Below are 26256 nucleotides of genomic sequence, written 5' to 3' on the forward strand. Positions count from 1 at the left end.
GAGGCAAAGAAGCCAAGCCAGAAAACCAGCCTGCAGGTTAGTGTCTGGATCAACAAGGTCTATGGCCAGACATGGGCATGGCTGTGACATGATTTGAGCTGCAGACAGGCACACGTGCAACATAGCTCTGGCAGGGAGTGAGATGAAAGGTGCTCCTGGGCCCATGGGCAGGGATGTGGAGGGAGGCCTTGGGGGAGTCAGGGCCACAAAGTCTTATTTGTGCCCTCAAGGCCCTGAGAGCTAAATTTGACCAGAGAGTGCGAAAGTGGAGGTGGAGGTAGAAACATCTAGATATGAAGCCAAGTAAGCGATAAACAGGAAAAAAATTGCTTGTTAAGCCAAGCATCATGAACATAAGTCCCAGGAGAAASGGCAGCTGCGTTAGGTAGCAAATATTACTGGAGACATTTTTACATAAACGGTTTGGGATCAGCTGGTTACACAGGAACAACACTGAACTGCCTGCTTTTACTGGGCAATCATCAGCACATAGCCTTTTATTTGAAAGGCCTACTACCTCTTCTTGTTCTTCCATTTTGCTTTCCCCCAACACTGATTTTCAACTTCACATACTTCCCTGGGGCTGCTGCCTCATTGGATTTTCCCCCTCCATTCCTACTTCTTGGATCTTCATTCCRAGATCCAAAGAGTCAGGAGAGAGAGGTGGAAAGATATTCCAAGCTTCTTCAAGCAGCTGCCTTCCCACTTGATTGTGTCTGTCTGATTCCCCGATCTGTATGTTGCATCCTCACAGCAGGCACGAGCCATGATGCAGAACCCAAACGAATAGGCCTGGCAGAGCTAACTGGCACAGTTAGCTTTGACACAGGTACATCTCTAAGTGGATGCACCTTGGCAGCTAGAAACAGCTGGTCTTGAGGGACCTTAACAGAAAAGATTTAGGTTGTCTTTAAATTATGCCTAGTGGTTTACATGAAGGGCCCTGAGTGTGCCCCAGGGCCAGGGAAGTTGCTGCTCACTTTATCTGATCACAGCTTGTATCAGAACTTCTAACTGGAAGCCTATTGGAAAGCATGCTGACTACTCACCAATAGGAACATCATAATGCATTGATTATTGCATGAGAAACTTAATTAATACAAGTCAYGTGATGTATGAGAAGGAGGAGAGAAACTTAAATTTGTGAGGTTAGCTGGCTGAAAGTAGTGCCTGGCTCTACTGAGGCATTAGAACTTTGCTGTCCTCTTGGGTAAGTGTGCTAGCTCATTTGGTTGATAGTAAAAGACTAGGTTAAGACTTATGATGTGAGTTAATTTATTCTGCTTTTCAGACTTTGTGCTAGAACTGAAGTGCAGACGTATTCTACTGAAACAAACCAATGAGTTTGTGGGACTGTTAATTAAATTCCCTTGTGAATTTCCTAGAATTCTAATTCATATTTTTTCAACTATATTTTTGAATAGCTGTATGCTAGTATAATGTATAGTGGTATAGTTGAGAGCAAGGAGATGAAATTATGGAGGGTATTGAAAGGCTATGCTGGATAATAAGAAAGATAAATTGAAATTGAAAATGTGGAAAAAATGATATCTTTCTTTCCTGCTGTAAAGCAGAATAGCTCCTGAAAATTTTTTACTGTTTTTTTCTATTAGTTGAAATAAATATTACTTATTAGTACTTTGTAGTATTAGTACTTTGTTTGTTATCTTCTGTAGGCTTCTGGGCCCGTGAAATAGGCAAGATGATTGGTCTGCAGCACCCTCTCATACCAGTTCATCACCAGTATCTTGTGACTTCAAGTATTCCTGAAGTAAAAGCCCTGAAAAGAGAACTGCCTGTGATTCGTGACTTAGAAGGATCGTATTATCTAAGGCAAGAGAGAGATGGACTTTTATTTGGTCCATATGAAAGACAAGAGAAGATGAAGCTACAGGACTCATGGGTAACAAATGGAGTCCCACCTGGTAATTTAAACATTTTTTCTTTAAACTGATAAGCACTAGCATGCCATTTAATATGTATAAATCCCTCCCTGTCACACTGCCTTACATGGTGGAAAATGGAAAATATTTGCAATGTGCAACTGTAGTTCAGGAACCTTTTTCRAAGAATGGTTATAATCTCTAATTAAAAGTAAATAGAAACAACACAGCATCATAAAAAGACTATTTGAAATAGGCACAGAATATGCATCTACAACACGGTCTAACCCTGCTTTTTGAGCAGGTGTCTATGTGTTGTGATTAGATCCAGTCATTAAATCTGTGGTTTGTAGGCTTTTTCACTTGAGTAGGGATTGTTCAAAGGTATAGTTCTCTCCAGCGTGCTGGCAAGGTCTTTGGATTTTTGGYTGTGCCCCAGAGGTAATGTAGCAGCCAAGTAGGAACACAGATTCAGCAAAGGAATGTCTTAGACAAAGTGCTGTGTTCAAAAATAAGTGAAAGAGAGTTGTAGATCTATAGATTTTTTTTTCCCCAAAAACCCAACTCAAAGCATCATATTGCGGCTTATAAAAATTTACGGTGTTATATCTAGGCCCTAACTGTCCATTCATTTTTGGACAGAAAGTGATCTTAAGTCAATGGTCTTGCTGATTTTAAAAAAGAAGCGTTTCCTAACACGCAACATTCAGCCTTGCTGGGCATTGTATTGCTCTATCTTAGCTTCCTCAAGTTTGTGTCTCCACTAGTGTGTCAAGTCCTGCTACAAAGTGATGTTCAATAATGCTCAGAGCCCAGACTGAAATATAACTAGGAATTCACTATATACCAATGAAATCATAAGCTGACAGAGGCAATATCTTTCCTTCCCTCCCCAAATTGTTGCCATAGTGAGAAAAATAAGTAGTTTTTATTAACACAAAAGGAATTTTCTGTGTTTCACCATATCCTTTCTACTTCAGTGTTGAATTTGTGTGACAGTGTAAATGCAGTGACAATAAATTTGATCCTGCAGGTAACTGGTTTATGCATACCATTTTTCCCATTTAGAATGAGAAAGGCTTGAACATACTGACAAATTCCATATAGCTATGATACATACAGATTGCCTAACTGTATTAAAAATGTAAGTATTTTCAGTTGCAGTTAACAAATATATAATATGAGTCAAATATTTGTGCAGGTTTTGGAAAAGAACTTTTTGAGTCTGATTTAGACAGAATAATGGAACATGTTGAGACTGCTATGGAAATGGTACCTGTTCTGAAACAAGCAAACATCATAAACACAATTGCGGGTCCTATCACCTATTCTCCAGACATTCTTCCTATGGTGGGACCACATCAGGGTGTCAGAAATTACTGGGTAGCTATTGGTTTTGGGTGAGTAAATTCATTGTTACAACTTTTGTCCATCACCTTGTTAAAATGACAGTTTGAACACTGCAAAATTTTGTGAGTTTGGGGGGTGTTTTTTGTACATGCTGCATGTAAAATATAATTGTAGATAGCCTTAATCACCAGTACCCACATAATATAGCTCTAGCTTCTTTCTTAGAGCTTCCTCCTAGTTCTCACTATTTTTCAGTTTGTTTCCTTCTACCCCCTTTCTTCTGAAGGATAGTGTTAGTGACACTTCAGAGAGCAGCAATAAATGGGTGGTACTTGGTACTGCGTGTGCAGGAAGTTAAAGCTGTAAAAGTGCTGAGCTTTACAAAACAATTTCCAGTTCATTTTATTAATAACTTTGAATTAGATTGCTTTCAATAAGTGTTTGGTGGAAGCAGAAAATGGTCTCACTGAAGTTGTGAGAATGAGTGGTACAGGGGGAACTAATACACGATACTGACTTTTGGGTGAAGAATTGAAGGCATACTAAGCAGAAGGTGCTGTTGGCACACTGGATGACTAGCTGCTCTAGGGTTATAGACACAGAATAGGTCTTACTGGTGTTGTTCATTCTCTCCTGCTCATTATGATATTTTCTTTGAATGCTATTTGCATCATATATACTGTGGCTCCAYTGAAGTCAGTGGTAAAACTCTTACTGATGTCTCTTTAATTATCTTAGTTTGCTCATTGATTCAAGATAAGTAGAATGAACTAAATCTGATTCCAGGCACATGTTACTGAACATGTTCTATTTACATTGTTCCTCCAGTTGCCTAATTTTCTGTTCAAAATCCAGCTCAGCTTTTTCCAATTTCCTTTCAGTCCAAACCAAACAAACCCTCAGATTATAAGATAAAGCAGTATCACTAATATGCTTTCCTAGGCCCCCAAATTAAAGGAGTTTGGTAATTTTGCAGTGGTTTATTTTGAAAGGTATTCATTTTTGCTTCTTGGAGTAAAAAAAAATATCTTTAGTAACATTTTCAGAACTAATTACAGTAGTAGTTTGCCTAATCCTAGTTCACCAGAAAGACCGATTTGATTTGTTAATTATGCTGCCAGTCTTTGGCCTTTCTTCCTTCACTTGCCTCAGTAGGAGAAAAATCGAAGTTCCACATAGGAATAACTGAAGACTAGTATTATACATTTAATTCTCTTAAGACAACTTATTTCAGGAATTTGAATAATTTCTGGAAGTTCAGACACAGGCTGCAATCATGTTGCTGAGAAGACAGTCTGCCATTGGATTGTTCTGTCTACTTTTCAGGGACTTTTGACTCTGTTCTGGGTCACTGCAGTATTTCTACCAGTGTTGTAATTTTTTGTGTGCATTAGCAATCCTTATCTCACTGTCARCTACCAGGGACATTGTGACAGAGGACTTAGTGCTGTTACTTCAGAGGATTTTTATCATCTAAAATTAGCAGCAGTTAGGCAGTGTAATGTGCAAAAAAGTTAATAAGTGTCGTTAGTAGAGTTTGCAGCACTTAGTAAGGTTGCTCAGTGCTTCCCATTTAAGACTGCTTTCTGTTGCCTGTAACTTTGAAAACATTAACAGAGTAGGCTAGAATTTTCTTCAGGTAATTTTAAGTCAAAGCAATGTAACCGTTCCATAGAATGAGATTATTGGAAGGTATGTTGTTTTGCCAGTGTTAAGTTTTTTGGGGTTTAATCTTTCATTTAAAAAGCTCTGAGATTTTCTGAGAAAGAACCTGACATTTGGCGGAAATATCCTTTCTCCAACAGATAGGCCTTTTTGCCATTCTTCACAAAGTCTATCCATGAGGCTAATTTACAAGCCTTTAAAAAGCTTTCAGTTCATAGATATTTGATAGAGACTCACCAATCATACACTAAAATTCCTGGATTCTATCTACAGTGGTATTCTACAGCCAGAGACTGAATAGGGTTTTTCTTTTTGCAGAAATGTGATAGAATATAGCTGAACTTGGGAGCGGGACACTAGAAGAGAGACCAATGAGTGTGGGGACTTTGCCTAGGAAAGAGGGATGGAATGAGAAATTCTAGGAGTGGAAAGCAAAAGTAAAATAAGGGATCATAAGCAAGTAAGAGACAGGAATAGGGAAGGGACAGTATGGAAGACAGGACAGAAAATATTGAGTCTGGCAGGGATTGGAGGGAGAAAGAGAAGGGCAGCCTGTATTCACTAAAGCATAGGTTTCTCTTAATCTTCATGTGAAGACTGAGATTCCTGAGTTGTACCATCCTTTACAGCTACGTATAACACTCCAGCCCTGCAAAGCATGTTTCATTCCTGTGTAGCAGAACTGCAGTGGAGGTATTAATACAGTCCGTTCTCTGCTAGCCTACGTGATGGGGTATATGGGCACCTCAGGTGACTGAAAATCTCTGATAATCTAGGTGCAGCTGGGAGCAACATATGGCATCAACTTCTTGCACAGAGTCAGAGCTGGAAAGCTCTGCCTTCTGCAGACACCAGTCAGCGTGGGTGTGGGGCTGTACCCACTCTGGTGACTCTGCACCACAGAGCTGCCTCCCAGGCTGTTTTGCCCAGGGGTTACCCTGTCATCGGTTCAGCGGTCTTCAGCCCGAGCTAAAAAGCTTCATTGTTTTCTGATCTATCAGCAGCCACAGTCATGCAGTGGTCTCTGTGCTGTGCTCCCTGGTGCTTTCAGCTTCAGAAATGGTGCAGGAAGACTTGAGCTGGCTAAAGTTTCTTTTGGAGGAGGAGATGTTCCTGGAAGCATTGTGGCCATGCTCACAGAACTTAGGCCCATGAACTGCCTAATTAACATCTTTAACTGCTAGTTCTTCTGGAGTCCTTACAGGGTGGCACATTACAAGCACTAGTCTTTAGCGCATCAGTTGTGGTGATACAAGCTTGTACTGAGAATCTGAAGGTTTCTGCTGAACAGAAGTGTGTTTGGCAGAATAATGTCATGTGCTCAACTGTCTTTTCTTCTGTTTTACTTTTAAAAAATGAAAAACTACAGATAAAAAACTACTATATCAAAGTACTCTCAGGAACATTATGAAGTGAAGCATTTTAAAGTTAGGAAGTGCCAGAACTAAGTTGCCTGTTTAATCTGAATTCCTTATGCATATGCATTAGTATTAAATGACTACATCCTATTTGTTCCATAAGATCTTTGCATATTTAATTCAGAACATAGAATTCAGAATGCAAAGCTGATGGCAGCAATTCAAATTTGTTTTAGCTTCACTATTCAGTATGAGTCTCTGTGATTTAATTACTACATTCTAATCTAAACTTGTTTTCAGGACGAGTTAGTATTTCATCAAGGATTTTTCTGTGGTCTCATTGGAACATTTCACGAATAACAAAGAATTTGTTTTCATGTACCCCCTAGATAGAACAATATTTTGTCACCTTTTCAAGCATGGTAAACTGATTCACAGAGACATTAAAGTAAAATGTTTTACATCACTCATTATTAACAATTAATTGTCATCAAACCATTCAGTTTCAGTGTCCAATCTGACATGCCTATAGTTTAGCATTACATAATACTATTTGGCCATATCTGGACTGGGTGGTGACATACGCATATTGCAACACACCAAAGATCCTTGTCTCCCTGGTGTTCAGTTCRGCGACCTGGCTGGAGCACATCTAAAAAATAGCCTTTTGCCTATGAAAATCAAGATGGCAAGCATTTTGAAAGTTCTAATTAGGATGCTTACACACAAAAAGGTTTAAGTAAAAGAACTTTAAATTTGTCATTTCCTAACTTTTGAATGCCTATCTTTGTTGTCTGATATTGTTCATTTAATATAGGTTTCTTACAGAAGATCTCTTCTACAGTCTGATCCTTTACACACTCATTAGGTAGAAATAGGACAGGTTGTCGCTACAGTTGCCAGCAGAGAATTCCTATGTGCGTATTTTGTTAGCATGAATGTCATGGAACCAGCCCTCTCCATGATTATAGTGGAAGACAGAGAAGGTATTCCAGGTGAGAAAAGGCAACTCTCCCTTAAATCTAACAACACTGCAAAAAAAGTTTCCTAGTTCTGCTCCCCAGTTCCTCTATCTTCCTTTATTTTCTGTGTAGCAGTATAAAAGGTACTCCTGGTATTTCAAGTTTAAGGGCTTGCATTCTTTAAAATTGTATTACTAGGGTTGTCTCCTGATTTTTGTTGTTGTTGCTCTTGTCACTGTAACGTAAATTTTCACTGATGCTGCTGGAATATCTCTATCTCAGGATTAAAAAAGAAAAGGTGTTCTATTGCTAGAAAATGTATTTTCTGGAGATCAGAACTTTGATAACTTTCTTTAGTATTAATTGTTGAGGACTTCTACTGTCTCTTCTACCATCTACCTTAAGAAAGGACTATTAAATTCTGAACTTCAGAGAAAGAAAGAGCTTCCTGTCACCATAAGCACCAGAATTACCAACCCGTCAGCAATGGAGTTTTGCTACTGGGAGTGTGGTAGTAGAACTACCTATCATTGAAGCAATTAATCTTTGAAAAAAAAGACAAAACAAAAAAGGAAAGAAATATTCAAAATATTTTTGAAACTATGTTAGTAATAAATGCTGGTATTGATAAAAATGATTCAGCACTGCAGGTCTTTTTCTGTTTTTAAGATATGGCATTATACATGCTGGTGGCATAGGAAAGTACCTCAGTGACTGGATTCTTGAGGGCGAGCCTCCATTTGACTTGATAGAATTAGATCCAAATCGTTATGGAAAGTGGACTACCACAGAATACACAGCAGCCAAAGCAAGAGAATCTTATGGATTTAATAACATCGGTAAGAAGATAATTTTTTAAGTAAATTTGTATCTTGAGAATGGGTTTCAGCAAGGGCTGACTCTAGACATTTGCGTTTATGTGTTATGTATTATAACGTGGTGATGTACATTATACCATGTTTTTATTTTTCTAGTTGGTTATCCTAAAGAAGAAAGATTTGCTGGAAGACCAACAGAAAGAGTCAGTGGGCTTTATGATTTACTGAAGTCGAAATGTTCAATGGGCTTTCACGCAGGATGGGAACAACCTCATTGGTTCTACAAACCTGGAGATGAAACCGGATACAAGTAAATGAAAGATTACATCTTTTATTGCTTGGTAAATTATCATGACAGCAAGGGCCAGTTAAACTTAGTGGGAAGCATGTTTATTATTCATTTCAGCTAAAGCATATCTATTAGGTAGCACTTCTATTATTGTTTTTAAGCAAATTTGTTTTTTGTATTTTAGAATCCGTTTCATTCTAATAGTGTAGACGTTCTAAGACACATGTCAAGGTATCCTGTAACTGTTCTTGCTAGCTCATGGAAGAGATTAGAGAATAATTTACTTATTATAAATATATATTTTCTTTGCTCCCTATTTGATCAGCAGCACATGTTTTCATGGAAAAGCTTATTCCTGTCTCAATAGTTCTAGGAAAGAAGGAGCCCAGTCCTYCTCTACTTCTTCTCTATGCCTGCTACTTAGTCACGTGCTTGCATCAGGGAGTGTCTAGCAGATACCTATGTTTTCCGCAGGACTACTGGAGTCCCAAGCTAAATGAGGCTCACAAAGGAAAGAGGAGACACACTCTAGTGTTCAGAAAATAAAGCTCTGACACCTTAGCTCAAATAAATGATTCAGCAATGAAGCATGCTGTGAATTTATGATTATGAAAAGAAATGAAAGGCTGCCAGATCTTCTAATGTTTGAATATTTAACAGTTTATTCTCCAGAATGGATGATAAAACATCAACCCATATACTACTCTGTTGTTAAAGGATTTAATAATTAGTTTATGTTAGACCAAGGAAAATATTGGGTAAGCTACCTACAATTAGGAAAGTCCATCTGTTTTGAGTGATTTTCAAACTGAAGAATGAGAACCTCATTTTGCTGAAAAGAGCACAAAATGGCCAAATTGTGTTTTATATGTATAAATGCTCTGTTTCAGACCCAGTTTTCGGCGTGCAAACTGGTTTGACCCTGTGGGTCGTGAGTATAAACAGGTTATGGAGAAAGTTGGTGTGATTGACCTATCACCATTTGGCAAGTTTAAAGTAAAAGGCACTGATTCTGTTAAACTACTGGATCATCTATTTGCAAATGTTGTTCCAAAGGTAAATGGGACAGTGGTAACTGTTTTAATACAGGATTTAGAGAAATTAAATCAATTTCAGAAATGGAAAATGAGGTGTAATATTGTTGTAATATCTTTCAGATGCCAAATATTCCAGGTCCCTTGCAGAAATTCCTGTGTCAGGACATATATTTTACTTAATTAAGTGCATGACCATGGAGTTTATATATTAGAGTGTCTCCAACCAGAAATACCCCTTGGCATAAATCTTTATCTAAAGAAGGCCAAGGGACTCTCACCTGGATATTTTTATAATAGCATTAGAAGAGCTTGGGAGCTGCCTGTCTAAAAATGTGCCATGTTGTGGCAACTTCAGGCAGCAGAGGAGAACAGTGAAATGTGCTCTTGCTTGACTATAGCAGGATGATGTATTCCTCCTAGATGCACAAGGGAATAGTTTTTCTAAATGTGACCCATGCTTATTTTTCAGCCCTCTCATAGCAGCCCTGTTTCAGAACTTGTTGCCTGGAGCAGGCAGCATTGCAAATATTCAGGCTGCTCAGCTTTCCAACTCTCACCTTTCCTCTCTCTGCAAATGTGACTCTGCTCACAGCTCCTCAGAATACGATCCCATTCTCAAAAAAGGCTCACTGTGACTAACCATGCCAGGTTTCTTATTCTTGGCCCTTAGTTCATGGTAGTGCTCCATACATCCCTTTTATCTTCTTGCTTTCCACTCTCATCTAGTATCTGTAGATTCGGAGATGCACCTCCAGTCAGCAGATTATTCATTTCTTTAGTGCTATAGCCATGAGGTTTGCTTGTTTCAGCACAGAATTTCACTGAGTTGTAATTGATGGTTTTAGCTACTTCAAACACTAGAGGGAGGAAGCCCAGCAAGTAGATTAATAGTCTCAGAAGGTGGGTACATCTGCCAGGGGTCAGACCCAAATGAGTGGGAATGCTGTACACAAGAGTGGTGTCCAATAGGCTTAGGAGAAAGATCAATCTGACTTGTTGTGTTACATTTTTTCCACTTGTATTGATTTTGTGATAGTAAGGTAGATTAAAAGTTTCTTGCTTGTCTTACTTTGGGTAAAGGTGGGGTAACTATGTCAGCAGCTGGCATGGATAACATTTGCTATATATTTGTATGTAGTGGTGAGGAAAACAACATTAAACAGGAAATTATGAGAATGGAGGTAGAGTTCACTATGAATTTTAATTGGTGTTGCCTGGGGCGGGGAGACGAAAAGCAAAATAAAATGAACAGCGTTATGAAATGACATAAAATGAATATCCACTTAAGAAAACCCAGCATTCACAACAACTGATTATTTAAGCACAAAAAGTCTGATTTTGTTGTCTTTCGTGCTTGTCTACATTGTAAAATAATTCAATGAAGGTACACTTGTGTCACAGCCAGGTTGGGTGTAGCTAGCATCAGAGCCTGATTATTTAACTATGTATCTGTACTATATCAGTAATTACATTAATGTAATATGACCTTGCAAAATAATATTCGTATCTGCAGTATTTTTACTTCTTCCATTCATTCTCTGAAATCTGGGCACAGGCTGAGTGATTGGTAAGATTCTCGTGAAAGCAGGATGAAACATAAGAGGTTAAATTCTGTTTCTGGAAACAGAAGCGCAACAACTATGGCACATTCAAACTTCTACTTGTATGGTTGATGAGCATGAATACATTTTATGGGCACAGCTTAGTAACTCTTGCTGGAAATTTTACCTCAAGAGCTCACATTTCTACACAGAAACCTGACTCAGATAAACAGAGGTGGAGATTCATAGTTAGCTAGTACACAGGGCCACAAAATCATCAGGCAGCTCAGTATTTCTTTCTTTAAAGTAATGAGATTTATATGGGGCAGAGTATGTTATCCTTTTGGGATCTGAAAGCTTTATTCACATGATTCAAAAAGAATATTTTTGTCAATAACAGAAGCAGAATTTTTTATTCTACTGGTTGTCAAACTAAAAGGGATTGGATTAATTCGCTTTGAAAATGCATTCTTCAATCAACTGTGGCATAAGAAAGCCCTGTATAATATACAGTTAACAAATACTTGTAGAGGCCTCGATTAATCTAGTTTCAAAAATACAGTTTTTCCTGTGAAGAAAGAGTGAAATTTCCACTGTAAAGTTTAAGCCTGGTCAATTGTTTATCTGTCTTCTATTCTGGTTTAGCAGAATGAATACAGAAAAAGTTATTCTTTCAAATAAAGAGAAATAATTGAAGACTTAAGTACAAAGGCATATTTCCATATATTTTCAATTATTTAAGAATCAAAAGATCTTATTTTGCAGCTATGATAATTATGAGTTCTACTTTATAGGTGGGTTCTACAAATATAAGTCATATGTTAACACCAAAAGGAAAAGTTTATGCTGAACTAACAGTCTCTCAGCTGTATCCTGGAGAATTTATGCTTGTGACTGGCTCTGCATCAGAACTCCATGATCTGAGGTAAGTTTAATTTTGATACAATAAGTACACAATGATGTACAGGTATGATAATATAGAAACCTTTTGACTAGGGGCCAAATTCTTGATTATTTCTCAGAGAAATTTCACTGGGTTTAAGAGAATTCTATGTATATAAATTCAGTTGAAATGAATCCTGAAGTATAAGCAGTTGCATTCTGGAATGTCCTTGGTGTAAAAAGATGGACAATTTACTGATAAGTTATGTAATCTACTTTAATATAAGTAGTTCTTGGTTTGTTGTTGGACCTGTTTATGTTTGACGTTGTATGGTGGGACACAGCAGAATTATTCCTTTCCAGTGTTTTCTCTTATACAAAAAGAAGATGGGGGTTAAACATCGATAACTGCAGAGGCACTGACTTAGCCAATACAGATGGGTAGTACAGTCTTCCTAATACTGCAATAATGCTTTCTGAGATTTTGGGGCTCTGAGATTACAAGGTGAAATGGAAGAAAGAAGGGAGAGGAGATAGAAACACTTGCAGGATGATTGCATTAAAGTGTTTTTCATAAGATATGCATTTTAAGTGAAATTTCTGGTGCTACTAGTGTCTGTACACACATACTAAAAAAGGAGTTTTCTTACTGGAGAAGAAAATCTGGAATTTGCTGACAAATCAGTCCTTAAAATGAATCAAAACATAAAAAACTGAGATTTGCTACCCCAATACGTGGTGAATAATGTACTGTTCTATAAGCAGTCCTGTGGGAATCAGTAGGAACATTGGCATGTTAAAGCACCAAATGCAAGTAAAAAAGGCAGAACCAGGCTGAATGCATTTACTTCCAAAGAATTTCAGCAGCTCCATTTGGTTCTCTCCTGTGCCTGAGATCTTTTAATATTGGGTAACAAAACAGTACTTTACAAGATTGTAAATATACCTCTTTCGTTTATTTTGAGAGCTTCCAGAAAGACAGCACCTACCTGATGTTTTTGATCAAAATAAGGCTCAAAACTGAACTTCCTGCCAACGCTTTAAATCCTGTATCAGAAAGCAATAAGCCCAGTTGTACATATATGTTAACACAGGAATTTTTGTTGAGATTTCAGATGCTCATTATGTTTATTTCTTACTCTCTTTGTACACTGACTTCTTATTAGTGGATCAAAGGCAAATCTGTGTCAAGTCTTCTGATATAATTTCTTCCCCTTATCTTGAAAATACTGTTCTACCCATTTAAATTCTTTCCTTTTTCTTGCTGTATCCCAGATGTCTGTGTTCCTGTATCAATTATCTCACCAGAAAACACTGTTTTACATCAGTGATGGATGTGACTATCTAGTGTAGTGTATACTTCCATAGGTTTTGAAAAGGTGCTGAGATTGGGAGCTGTTGGGTAGATTAATACTAACAATTCTTCTTTTCTAATGCTTATGTAAATCAGTTACTTTTCATGGAAATGTTAACATCACTGTTGTCTTTTACATGCAGATGGATGGAAGAAGAGGTGGTCAGAGGTGGATACAAAGTTGATATAGAAAACGTGACAGATGAGATGGGAGTACTTGGTGTAGCAGGTCCATATGCACGACATGTCCTCCAGAAGTTGACAACTGAGGATCTGAGTGACAGTTCATTTAAGTTTCTCCAGTCCAGACATTTGAAACTTTCTGATATAGCTGTTACTGCTATTAGGATATCCTACACAGGTAGGCAATAGAGAAAACAGACTCTTAAGATTAATAGTTAATACATGAAATCATAAATTTAACTAAAACTATGTTCAGAAATAAATCTTATTATGTCTTCATAAAGAATAGGTTCACCTCATTTTATATATAAATGTGTGAGCAAACTCAGTACACTGATTTTCAAATGTGATCTGGTCAGAGTCTGCACTCTGAAAGTGCAGACTTTCAAAGACCTTTTTCTCTAGAATACCCCGCTATGTAAATATTTATTTTACAGAACAAAAGGCCAGTTCTGATAACCTCTATGGTATTTACTGCGAAACCAACGTCAAGAATTGTTTTTGGATTACGGTATATTAGTGTTTGTTAAGCGCTTTGTAAATGTAACACTGAAATGCTGAGCATTTGTTTTTCTCAGTTACTTTTTATTTTTATTTTTATTTCTTTCTGTGTTCATCTCTACTGAAGTGGACTAAATTCAGAGCAGTCTGAAGCAGCGGAAGTTGTTATAATTTGTATTTCATTTCCATCGTACTGAATATGATAATATAGTGCCTTTACCCTTATTTACATAATGAACTACATTTATTGTTCTGTTGCCAGTTTGTCATCTGTTTATAATGCCCTTAAGCTTCATCTCTCACTGTGATTTTGTTGCCTGTCCTTTTCTTATCAATTATTCTTGATTTTCCCCTGATTGCTGTTAATAGTTTAAATCAGAATAATAGTACCACTCCTTAAGATATATCACATAAGTTCTCTAATGGTTCTTGCAGGTAATCTGGCTTTCAACTAAGCCAAGAATGTATATTAGTATTTGTAGCATTGATCCTTACTTTGTACCAATGACAGAACTATATTTTTTAGAATAGTTTCAGTCTTGAGTTGATTAATCTTGTTTGTATAACAGGTGAACTGGGCTGGGAGCTCTATCACAGAAAAGAAGATTCTGTAGCTCTTTATAGTGCTATCATGGAAGCTGGGCAAAAAGAGCAAATTGACAACTTCGGAACATATGCTCTGAATGCTTTAAGGTTGGAAAAGGGTTTCCGAGCCTGGGGGGCAGAGGTCAGGAAATATAATATTTTTGTAATTCCTTCTGTTTGTTTTCTTTATTTCATTATGACTATACAGCTTTTAGTCAGAGCTGACACAGATAATACTAGTTCCAGTTCCAACATGTAAAGAAAATTTACTTTGAGCATGGAAAACCACTATAACCAAGAACACTATCTTTTCTCGATAAAAATAGCTATTATGTGATTGCATTTCTGGCAGAGACATTTATTTTGATTCACTGATATTTTTTTCCTCTTGAGTATAACAAAAATTATGAGGGTTTTGCTGAGTTTCAGCATTTTGAAATCAAAGGTTTGGCTGATAGCTTCTGAAAATGTTTTATTTCTGCGGTAACTGTATCATGGGAGGCCAATTATTTGTGCTTCATAATGTATTTGGAAATTTTTCATTTCCCATTAAATTATGTCTGCTGAATTTGCTCACTTGCAATAAGAAACTTCTGAAGTGCCCTAAAGAACTTACGGAAAATGAGGATAATTTCTGCTTATCTGATTTTTTCCTGACTCCTTTGGAAAGGAAAGAACTCAGGAAGTTGAAATATTGGGCTTTTAGGGATCCTTTCCCTTTGCCCACTGATAAATATTTTCATTTTAGCTCCAAATGCTGCCTGACAGACCACTCCCCCTACCACTAAGATGGTGGTAAGGGCAGGTGGTAAGTATAATTGGCATTGTATATTTATTTTCCTCATCAGCCAAGACATTGTGTTGCATTGCAATTAATGTGTGTACCTCAGTTATTTGGGCTTCTGCAGACTTGATTCTGTTTTAACAAAAAGTCTTGTTTCCGATAGAAATGTGTTTTTACTTTGCATGTGGAAGCTTAGATGCATTATCTGTATATCTATGCCTTGTATTAATGATAATAGCAGGTACTTTGCTGAAAATCGCATATAGGCTGTTCATGGTGTGTTCAAATGGAAGTTGCACAAATGCAATGTAGAAGACTGACCTGGGAAAAAGTAGAAGGGTGCACAGAATGAAAAGAAACAAATGCTGTGACAATCCCTCATGTATGAATTTATTTATTTATTTATTTTAATAGATGAACTGTGACACTAATCCTTTGGAAGCTGGACTGGAATATTTTATAAAGCTAAACAAGGTATGTTTATGTTTATAAGTATGTATACATTATTTTCAAAACATTCTGTTAACTGGGAGATTATTTCTGTGAGTGTAAAGATAAATATCGTGTAAAATAAAATAGGTATTTGAAAATGAGAAAACCATCTTTTTTCATTGCATACAAGAGTCATTACTTTATACAAATTTATTTTAAAAAGTTTCATACTTTTCCATAATTCTTGCTGACAAAATTGTACATTAGATCAAGAAGTTGCAAATATTCAATTTAATGTTGACTATGGGGAATTTAACATATTAAAAATAACTCTTAATGAAATAGCTTTCTAGACAAATTTAGGTCATGTATGTTTTACAGCTTACAGTATGGATGTACAAGCTGAACTAGCCTGTTTATGGTATGAAAAAAAGCGAAATCATTTTATCTGCTTATTCTTATTAAGGGAGTTGTCTGTAACATCATTTTCCCTTACTCCCACTCTGGTACAGAAATTACTGAAAAAATAATAGATACTTCAGAAGAACTGCCGACTGACAACTTAAATATGAATCCAATGTAAGACAGTGGTAGTAGTAAGACAATTACTACTACTATTTAGTAAGTAAGTAGTAAGTAGCTCTGTATACGCTTTTCCAGTCCAAACAAAACCAGACCAAGCGTCCGCTCTCGGTCAAAAAGAGGACCTTCCTGTGAAACTCTGTGAAATCTTTTACTGTGCAGCTGTAATGCCCTCTGTTGCTACCATTTAGCCAGCTAACTCAAACAGCAGTTGCCTGCGCAGTGGATGTGAATTTTGTAACCTAAAATAACGTGTCCTAGGCATTTCAAGTTAGGTGTCCTAAATTAAGGGATACTTCTAACTTAATCTTTATGCCTCGATTTTTCATCTGTAAAATAGGAAAAGTACCAATTTTTCACATAAAGGGAGAGTGAGAAGAAAAATCAGTGTTTGTGAAGCACGCAATCTTTACAACAATGTAATACGATACAGGGACAAATTCTCTTCTTATTTATATTCCCTTTATATTTGAAAGGATAATAAGTCAGATAATAAATGACATTTAATATTTTTTGTCATATCATGCTGAAGCACCATGGTACTGATAAAAGGAATTCCAAATTTTAAGTCACAGCTCCAAATAAGCAACAAATCTTAATTTTTGGATAGGCAAGAATTATGGAGAGATACAAAACCTAAAATGGTGTTTTTGTCAATATGAACAAGTTCTCTGGCAGAAACAGGAATGAGCTCAGGAAGATGCCTTTTCTCTCTATCTACTTCACTTATCCATACACATTAAAGTTCTTTGACCTTTGCAGAATTGATAAAGCATCCACTTTTGTCCCAATCTGACATCAGTCTGTTCTCTGACATAAAATCTAAGTTCTAAGTTTCCTCATTCCCAGCTATGGAGTTAATCCAGTGGAGGGTATGGTGCTCGCAGAGAGTCAGTGGAGCTCCCACAGGTATGGATTCCTAACTGTTTTGACTAGGTAGTATAATTTTGCCCTAGTCAGGAAATAGAGAATCGTACATAACAGGATAATGTTCTGTTTATTCTTTAGGCACTTTTGTATATTAAAGAGAGCATTACCAGGACTGCAGGGGAATACAATGAAAAGTAATGTTACTACTACTAGTTTTTCATTCTAGCTCCACTTGATATGCCTGTTTATTTTTTCTTTTTTGTTAGTATAAGAAGCAAAAATCTGTTACTTGCCAAGATGCCCATGCAGACCATGCAAAGGCACTAATGTGCATGAAGCACTTGATTCTTTGTCGTTCTGCACACTTTTCTGCAAGGTTAAGATGCAGAAGTGGAACAGCTTTCTGAAACAGATATTCTTGTTGCGCACCTATGGGCAAAGAATAAAACTCCACTGTAGATAATGTTGGCCTAAAACATTTGCCAGTATTGCTGAACTAATGTGAAAAAGGAAATAATCTGTATTTATTTATGGACTCAGAGAAAAGGATGGTTGCAACTGTATGTTGACACTGCAGAGCTACCTGAGCTAACTCAGGTACTGGAAGCAGTCTAAGCAGTCTAAACACTGTAGCATTAAGCACCATGTGAGATTATTTACTCTGCTTCTTGGCAGCTTGGGGTTATTGAGTCCCTTTTTAGTTACAGTTCCCTACTTTTAGTTTTGGTGTCCCTTTGGCAAGGCACAGATCTCAGCATTTCTTAGCGGATATCATGACTGAAGACAAGCAAAATATTCTGTTATTATCTGTGCTCCTATTATTAAGGAATTTTTTTTAAGGCAAACAGGACACGAACTGTAAGCAGCAGATAACTTCAACGACAGTTAAATCTGTTTGACATCTTAGTCTGTAGTTTCTGGCAGGGATTTTTCCTTTAGGCGGGTGCCCCCAACTGGTGAAAATGCTCATTTCTTTATTCTATCAACTATATCTATGTTTACCTTGTTCTGTGTATAAAACATCACGTTTAAAGTTATAAGGACTGACTGTTCCTGGACATACCATCRTTTCCTGGGCAATCTAGTCTAATGATTCACTATCCTCATATTAGAAAAATATTTCTTGTTTTGTATTCTAGATCTTTTTTGCTGTTCTTTAGACTTATTACTCCTTATTACATTCACTACTGATACAGAGAAAGAGTTATTTCCTTCCTGTTTTCAGAAGCTCTTTATGTCATCATAAACTGCTAGCATGTGCTTTTCCTTTCTTCTTGTTTGATTATTAGTAACTAATACAATATTCTTAAAACATCCTATTTTCTCCTGAGCATAATGGTCCAGAAGGCCCAGTAAATCTCATATTACAGTGAAAAATCTCCATATTAATCTGAATTCCTCAGAGAAAAGAACTCTTTTAGAATGATTTTCCATGTAAATCCAATAGTGCCAATAATCATCAAGAGCATACAACTACAAAACTGTTTTTAAAATTTCTTTTATGCTGTACACAAGACTGCCATCTCCTGGGCACTCTCTGCTACAACAGCTTCTCTTTGAGAAGAGAATGAAGTAGATACTGAAAATCCCTTTAGGATTCTGTTCTGATGCACTCTTCCAGACTTGGAGCTGAGTAGTTAGCTAATATTTTGCATTTGTTATCATTAAGAGGAGATGCTGCTATCAGAGTCAGATATTTATTTGTTTCAGTTCTGTTTATGTACAGAACTGGGGCAATTTTTGTTCTCCATTCCAGACCTCTTTCCTAGTTATACACTATGCCAAAATCTCTCTCCCTTTGCTTTTTCTTACAGCCCATAATACAGATTTTTTTTTTACTACTTGATTGTTTCTTCCACTACTCCTTTTCCCATCTGCTTCTCAGTATTTCTTTCTCATCTCTACCAGCAATACTCATTACCTGCTTGCATTTAGATGTCAAGAAATGCCCTTTAGAATACAAGTCCAAACCTCTCTTTCTGACTTTGGCATCTGATTTCTGTGGAGGCTTTTAGTATTGAATCTATTACATAGATGAGCATTTAATTGCTCATTCATTATGAATAGAAGTTGGATGTCATGCTTAACAGCTTCATGCAGATGGGTGGTCAGCTATAAATCAAATATAGAGTCCTTGAGCATGACCTGACCTCCAGTATTATTATACATAACTTGTTAATACTAGGCTCAGATGAGCAGTTGTAAGACTATACTTTTCCCCTTTTATTTCTTTGATAGCAAGTTCTTCCTCTTTCCAGCTGTTTGTTTCTCTCCTGTCCCCTCTGCCAGAACTGCCCCTCAGTTCTCTCAACCCAACTCTTTGTGTTGAAGTGATCTAAAGTGATGTGTTCTGATTTATTAAAGCACAAAATGGTACATCCTTTTAGGAAAAGGGTTCTTTTTCATCTTTTCATGGATGCAGTTTTGAGAAGGAACACCTAAAAAGGGTTGAATTGGCACAACTGAAGAGAGCTTACCTTCCATAACAGAGCCTTAGCAGAATAGAGTTTAGTAAGTTCTGCCATTGGGCCTAAGGGATTGTGGCCACAAACACCATGCAATGCTAGGTGAGGAGGGTGGAGAAAGTGGCAGAAAGGAGGCTGTATTTGCTGGCTCTGATTTTCTGCAGCATCATATCATATGTAGTCATTTGTATCAATGTGTGTGTAAAATGCTACTGTTCTGAGCCAGTAACTCTTGGTAACTCTGTGCTTAGATGTCATGGGCTGAAGTGTCGTTAAGCAGTGGTGACATCAAAGCCTCTCCATCTGAAGGAGAGTCTAGGGTTTCGGAAAGAGGGAGTCYAGAAGTGAGGAGTAAGCGGGAAAACAACCACTTATGGCCATTTGCTTATGTTTTTCCTTTTCTTAAGTGAATTTATTTTAGTAAAGCAATCGCTGACTTCGAAAGGAGAGCTTTCTGCCTGACTATGGCAAATGGTTCATTTTTATCTTCTCACTTCTAAAATCCAATATAGGGCAGGCTTAACAGATGTAACACCTGGCAGTTGCTAACTAGGCCTACTGGGAATAGTTGTCCAACTCTTTGATGTTGGACAAGCAGACCAGAAACAGTTTTTGCAACTCTTCCTTATTACCATTGTCTATGCTTCCAGCTTTCCAGCTTTCTCCAACTTGCATCCTTCCTGTTCAGAGAGTATGAGCATAGTGTTCATCACTGACCTCACTCCTCTACCTGAAATAAGACTGTGCTTTGTGCCATTCCTTTTCCAAGAGAAAAAGGGAGGAAAGAAGTAAGAGCATGAATTTTGAAGAAGGTATAAGGAAGCTCAGGGAAAATAGAGAGATCTGGAAAAGAATGGAGTAATGGATAAGAGGTACTAGACCCAGGGTCTAGTGGCTGGGAGAAAGGGGAAAGTTTTTGTTTTTCTCTCTTTTGCTACTCATTTATTACACCTATAGCTTATTTACTCAGGGACTTTTTCACCTTTATTGTTACTTCATTTAAAGTCCAGAGTACCCTGGTAACAGAGGATTTATTTGATCAAGTTACACAAAGTATAAAATATATTGGAAAAATTCTGCAATGATTTTGTCGTCTGTGTAAGATGCACACGTAGGTCACTCCCAGAAGTGCTAGTGGATCACATAATGTAATAAGATCCATTGAGCTAGGAATTTTGAGCTGAAATAATTGAATATTTCATCAGAAATCAGTTTCTTTAAAGTGGCTGTTTGCTTACAAGAACTACTTAGTCAGATTGAAAGAAAGAAGAGTGCTGCAAGTGCCATTCATRCTGGTTGGCTGTGTTTCCTTTAGAAAACTTCTGTGTAGTGTGAACTGTTAGCTTTGATTTGCTGCAGGAAAAGGAAATCTGCCAAATGTTTTCTTTCTGCAGAGGAAAATGATCTTTGGCTATCACCCTAGTGAGGGGGTTATCATTTGGAGTGTTGCCCTGAAATTATTTAAAACCATCCAAATAAGAATAATTTATTTCAAATATTATATAGATGCTGTCTTCAGAATGCTGTAATGCAGTGGTAGCAGATTGTGGCAGCTGTTGGTGCTGCCTTACTCAGTTGGGTGGCTTTGTGTACATAATTTAGCTGTATGCCAGCAGTCATAAGTAGTACACCAAATAAATTACAGCATTTCATTATTAAGAGAGATTTGCATATCTTTGTTGCCAGTTATTTATTGAATGTGTATAATATTTTTCTTCCTAGAAACACAAAACTGATTCTGCTAAACTGCTGAATACCTTTCTTCCTACTGTCAAATCTAAAAAAAAAAGGTGGAAGTTCTATAGAAAATTTCTGTCCCTTTGCTTCCTTGAAGCAACAAAGATTTTTGGAGGGTTTAGAATTAGGATCTGTATGATGTTGAAAGCCAAGCATATTTGAAATACTTGCTCTGAGTTAAACTTTGTAGGTTACATCACTGTGCCTGAAATGACTACATTGGCTAATCTCTCCTGAACTCTTAAAACAAAAACAAAAACAAAAAAACAACAAATCTTATCTTGCACTGGCCAACATATGGTAACTGACACAAGTTAAAATTGTGCTGAGGAAAAGGGAAAGGCAAATAAAAATGTCTATTATGTTAGAATATGTTAATAGATGGATAAAATAGGTCCCCTTTGCTATATGCTATTTGAAAAATTTTAACTGATTTCCTTTAAATACGTTTTTGCCTTATAATCTATAGATAACACCAGTAAAAAGCACAACCCACCATTTTTATTTTTATCTAGTGAACTGCACTTGTATTATTATATGATGTTGCCCTTATTTTGCTCTTAAGAAGTGTTTTTACTTCTTATGAAGACTATTACATCTGCCTCAAATTAGTGCTTTGGAAGCTCATGCCAAGAAAATGGAATTCTTCTGCATTCTAGGCTTAGCTTATTGGAACTCATGTTACTCTAAGTAGTAAAAGTTACAGATTGTTACTGCATGTCATCACACCTGACTAGTCTTTTAAAACTATGAGACAATAGAACTATGAGACAAGTTTAAATCTGACATTGGGTTTGGGGTTTCATCTTTTTTCCTTCTGTTGATTCCAAGTGTTCTTTTAGTGAACTATAGTCTGCTGTTTTAAATGGGATATTATCTTGCATTATATTTAGTGTGACAAGCTAAGGCAAATAGAGGCAATACCCATGCTGATTTTCTTCTTGAAACAGGAAGGCATTGTTACCAAGAATAGCCAGACTAAGTGACAATGAGAGGAAGAGAGAGAGAAAGAAAGAGAAGGGGACAGAGAGGGGAAGACAGGAGCCCTCATGCCTACATGTACACTCATAAAATAAAAATGAATAATGGTGGAAGTCTGCTTAGAGTACAATTGTCATGATCCAAGAACTGTGAAATAAGAAGAGTAAATGAATCAGATTTATGATGAGAATTACTTAATAGGTTGTTTTATTTGTTTGAAAAAATGTGTATGTGTGTTCATATATTTTTTGTAGAGTTTGAGAATGCCAGGTTACCTCTTGGTTATTTTTCCAATGAATTCTAGAGACAAGAATATTTTTAATCTTCAAAGAATAGCAGTTTGCTATTTCCAAAGGAAATAAACCAAAAAAAAAGTATAAAGTGATTTATTCCAGGTGGCCCGAAGCTGCCCCAATTGGAACTGATTAAGAATTTCATTTTGCATCTGTAATGAATAGGCAAGGAATGATCCAGAAATACATAGATTTTAAACATGCAACCTGCTTGCTCTAATAGTTTCCATATATATACCACTAACAGGTAATTAACAAGTGGAAGTGAAAATTGTTTCTGCTGTCAACTTCAAGGTTCCAGTAATTAGTATATTAACAGGAGTTAACTGTCACCTATACAGTTAATCTTGAAGCAACCCAGTAAAGCAGTACACATCTGTTACTGGGTCATACTCAAGGCTCCAATTATGATTGCTGCATTAACCTTTATGGAAACTGTGTTTTCATTTGTAAGTGGGGAATTTATAGAGGTGTAAATTAAGTTATATTATTGAAAAAAATCACAGTGAAAATCAGAAATTTTTTAAAGGGATGAGTTTCACTTCTGTCTACGCCTGTCCACCTACAGGTATCTGAATACTCCAGAAAAAAAAGAAGTCATGCTCTCAGTACAGCAGTAACTATATCAGTGCTATGTGATACTACATTCCCAAAGTGAAAGGTTGCAGCTGTTTTTTGGAAGACTTTACAGTGCCTTTTTCCTATGTTAAGTCACCCTCAAGAATGCTGTCAGAAGCTAGTTCTGAGAGATTCCTGTCTGTTACCACTTGTTGATTACTAAGAGACTAAAGATGTGAATTTGCAGGCRTTCATACTGCCATTTTAGATGTCTTACTATATCAGTAACATCCACATTGGGTTGGAAAATTTAACGCGAGACCTATGGAAGAACTGCAGTTGAAGGCCAGTCAGAATGCCCTAGGTCAGCTGTCATTGATTTTAGGTACAACAATCACCTCCCTTGAGACTGAATATCAGATACTATATTTGCATATATAGGAAGGAGCTGATTCAGTGCTAAGTTTGCTCTGTGGATATTTCCATGTCACAGAAAGCATTTCAGTCTAGGTGACATGCTGTCATATACAGTCTTACTTTTTAGTTGTAGGTATTCCCTTTTGTATGTTCCTGTATAACAGAAATGTAATTTTGTGAAAAGTGACATCTTCTAATTCAAATGTTGTAATTAATATATGCAAAATATAAGCCAAATCATATAGTCTTAGTCTTCTATTACTAAAACATTGGAGACTTAAAAAAAAAAAAAAATTAGACTTGTAATGGGAAGGAAGATTGCTCACAACACCCATAGGAACATTTTTGGCAAAGCAAGCAGAAATCATTGTGGTAGTATTGAAATACCCACTTGCTGTAGCTTGTCCTGTAGTTCCCTTTTCCCCTTGGGTAGGAATATTACTGAGGTCTCCTGAAGTAGCACCCCAGTCATCCTCAAGATTTCAGGCTATTGACTCGGATGTAATGGCAAAACAAACTGAAATGGATGAGGAAGTTATCCTGTTTCAGATCTCTTTTGGAATTTGCTACATCCATTGCAAAATGAACACATCTCAGATCTATTTCTATACAAATGTAGCTTAGAGTCTGATGTATGTCTATAAATTAAAACTAATTTGCGTCTATGTTAATACAGGTTTTAAAGAGTTTTTTTCCGAAGTGACTATATATCACAATGTTCTGGGAGCTGCAACTTCAGGGAGAGAAGTGAGGCAAACAGTACTGGCAATAACCGCATCAGCCTTTCTAATTAATCCATTCCCATGTGCAATTCAAAACTTCGTTTGTCCACTTGTGCATTCTTTTAACAGCATCTTTACCACCTCTTGACCCKTTCCTTCTTTTCTTCACACATTCATTCCCAGGCTCTGCTGCCTGCCTGCCCATTTGAATTCAGATTGTTCACTAGCACTAAAAGATGAGAGGACCTCCTTCCCTCCCCAATTATCCAGTTAAAATTTCCTTTTTTAAAAAAAGCCAGGGGCCCATTAGTATTGATACTGTTATTTCAGATCAGTTCCATAAATCAATATTAATTGTAAGCAGCAATATTAGTAGTTACAGTACTGGTATAATACCCACTAATTATAGGGTATCACTTATAAGGTATCACACTGACAAATATGGCTATAAYGCCTTGGCTGTATGTTTGCTCTAAAGGTGACCAAGATCAGGAGTTGCAGATCCACACTGCCTGTTCAAGGTGGCTTCAGCAAGAACTGGTAGTAAACTCCAATTCACTCCTTCCACTTGTCATTCCATATTTCCAGTAACATCATCTAAATTTGACAGATCTGGCAAGTTTCTACATTGTTCTTGTTCACTTGGCTCTAATCTAACCCTTTAGGATTACTGAGGCTTACAGATGTCTGCCCCAGTATCTGTTGCACATTTATGCAATCTGCTTCTAGAAACGTGAAGATCTGCTTATAGCTCTTTAGGGAAGCTGAAAAAGGAGAACTTCAAATGACAATATTCTGTACCTAATATTGCATTATCCCATAAAATAGCAGATGCAGGGAAAAAAAGACTACATACATAAAAACAAGAATATCGAGCAAATTGCCAGCTCTGCATCCTCACACAGAGATGCCAAAGTGAAATGATATCAAGTTACTATCACACTTGCTGATAACATCAAACAAGATGAGTGTCCACTGAGGAGGGCCAGGGCTTTAGGATCTGTGTATTGGAATTCATTTTTTTCAATACAAACTGGAATGAAAAACTGTCTTCTGGCTCACAACCTTAACTGGGCAAATACTGCTGTAACGTATATGTCTCACTATACATGTATTTCACTATATGTGTATTTCTGCAACATTTGAAATTATGGCTATTAAAGGACTGAGCTCTAGACAAATTAATATACTGAAAAAAATCACCAATCATATCACTTATTGTAGTCAAGATATAATGTCTGTCAAATATTTGATTTAATCTGTATTTCACATAGAACATTTAAGCAATAGGAAAACAAATGCATCTCTAACCTTTTTGCTAAACCTGAGTAACCATTTATCATCGTTATCTTATGTTTTCTCAGCCAGCAGACTTCATAGGAAAGCAAGCGCTGAAGCAGATTAAAGAAAAGGGTTTGAAGCRGCGACTGGCGTATCTCATCCTAGAAACAGATAACGTTGATCCAGAGGGAAATGAAAGTGTGTGGCATAATGGCAAGGTAAGGGCTATAGATCRTGTTACAAGACACTAAAATTAATTCTCCATAAACAGAATCTAACTTTGTGTTTCAAGTGTGAATGTATTATTTTTGTTTCACTGGCTCAGAACAATTTGAGGCTATGATACTATTTTCTGATCTTCAAGCAGGAAGCAAAGACTAACTGTATATCTACAGATAAAATTGTGAAATACTATCAAGTTATAGAAACTAGAGCAGGAACAGACTACAGTGTTAGGTCATCTATTATTTCTCCTGCAAGTTCACCAGCCTCCTAACATCACTTTTATTATTCACTTAAAAGAAAAAAAAACAAAGTTTAATTTGCTGCATTTCAGCACAGATTAGGTATTGAAACACTCAGTTGCAGAAAAATTATTGTATATATAAATGTGCACAATGTTTGTTTCAGTTGCAAATTAATTGACTAGAATAGGAATGGACTGGGGTTTTAAGGAGTAAAAAAATCCCAATTTAGGGTGATTTCACCCACAGTGAAGAAAATTAT

General features: G+C 36.8%; 1 protein-coding gene across 1 annotated transcript in view; it reads left to right on the forward strand.

Annotated features, from left to right (window-relative positions):
- DMGDH (dimethylglycine dehydrogenase) overlaps window positions 1-26256 on the forward strand; it is a 42603-nt gene that overhangs the window by 14876 nt on the left and 1471 nt on the right. The window contains exons 5-14 of the mRNA XM_085322038.1: window positions 1677-1925; window positions 3085-3283; window positions 7888-8057; window positions 8193-8346; window positions 9216-9381; window positions 11698-11828; window positions 13283-13500; window positions 14393-14550; window positions 15607-15666; window positions 25614-25748. Of these exons, the coding sequence (XP_085178164.1) occupies window positions 1677-1925; window positions 3085-3283; window positions 7888-8057; window positions 8193-8346; window positions 9216-9381; window positions 11698-11828; window positions 13283-13500; window positions 14393-14550; window positions 15607-15666; window positions 25614-25748 (1640 nt within the window). The remainder of the gene's footprint in view (window positions 1-1676; window positions 1926-3084; window positions 3284-7887; window positions 8058-8192; window positions 8347-9215; window positions 9382-11697; window positions 11829-13282; window positions 13501-14392; window positions 14551-15606; window positions 15667-25613; window positions 25749-26256) is intronic.

This window comes from Rhea americana, unplaced genomic scaffold, assembly GCF_003343005.1.
Source record: "Rhea americana isolate MKP2758 unplaced genomic scaffold, rheAme1 scaffold_74, whole genome shotgun sequence".
Taxonomy (NCBI): domain Eukaryota; kingdom Metazoa; phylum Chordata; class Aves; order Rheiformes; family Rheidae; genus Rhea; species Rhea americana.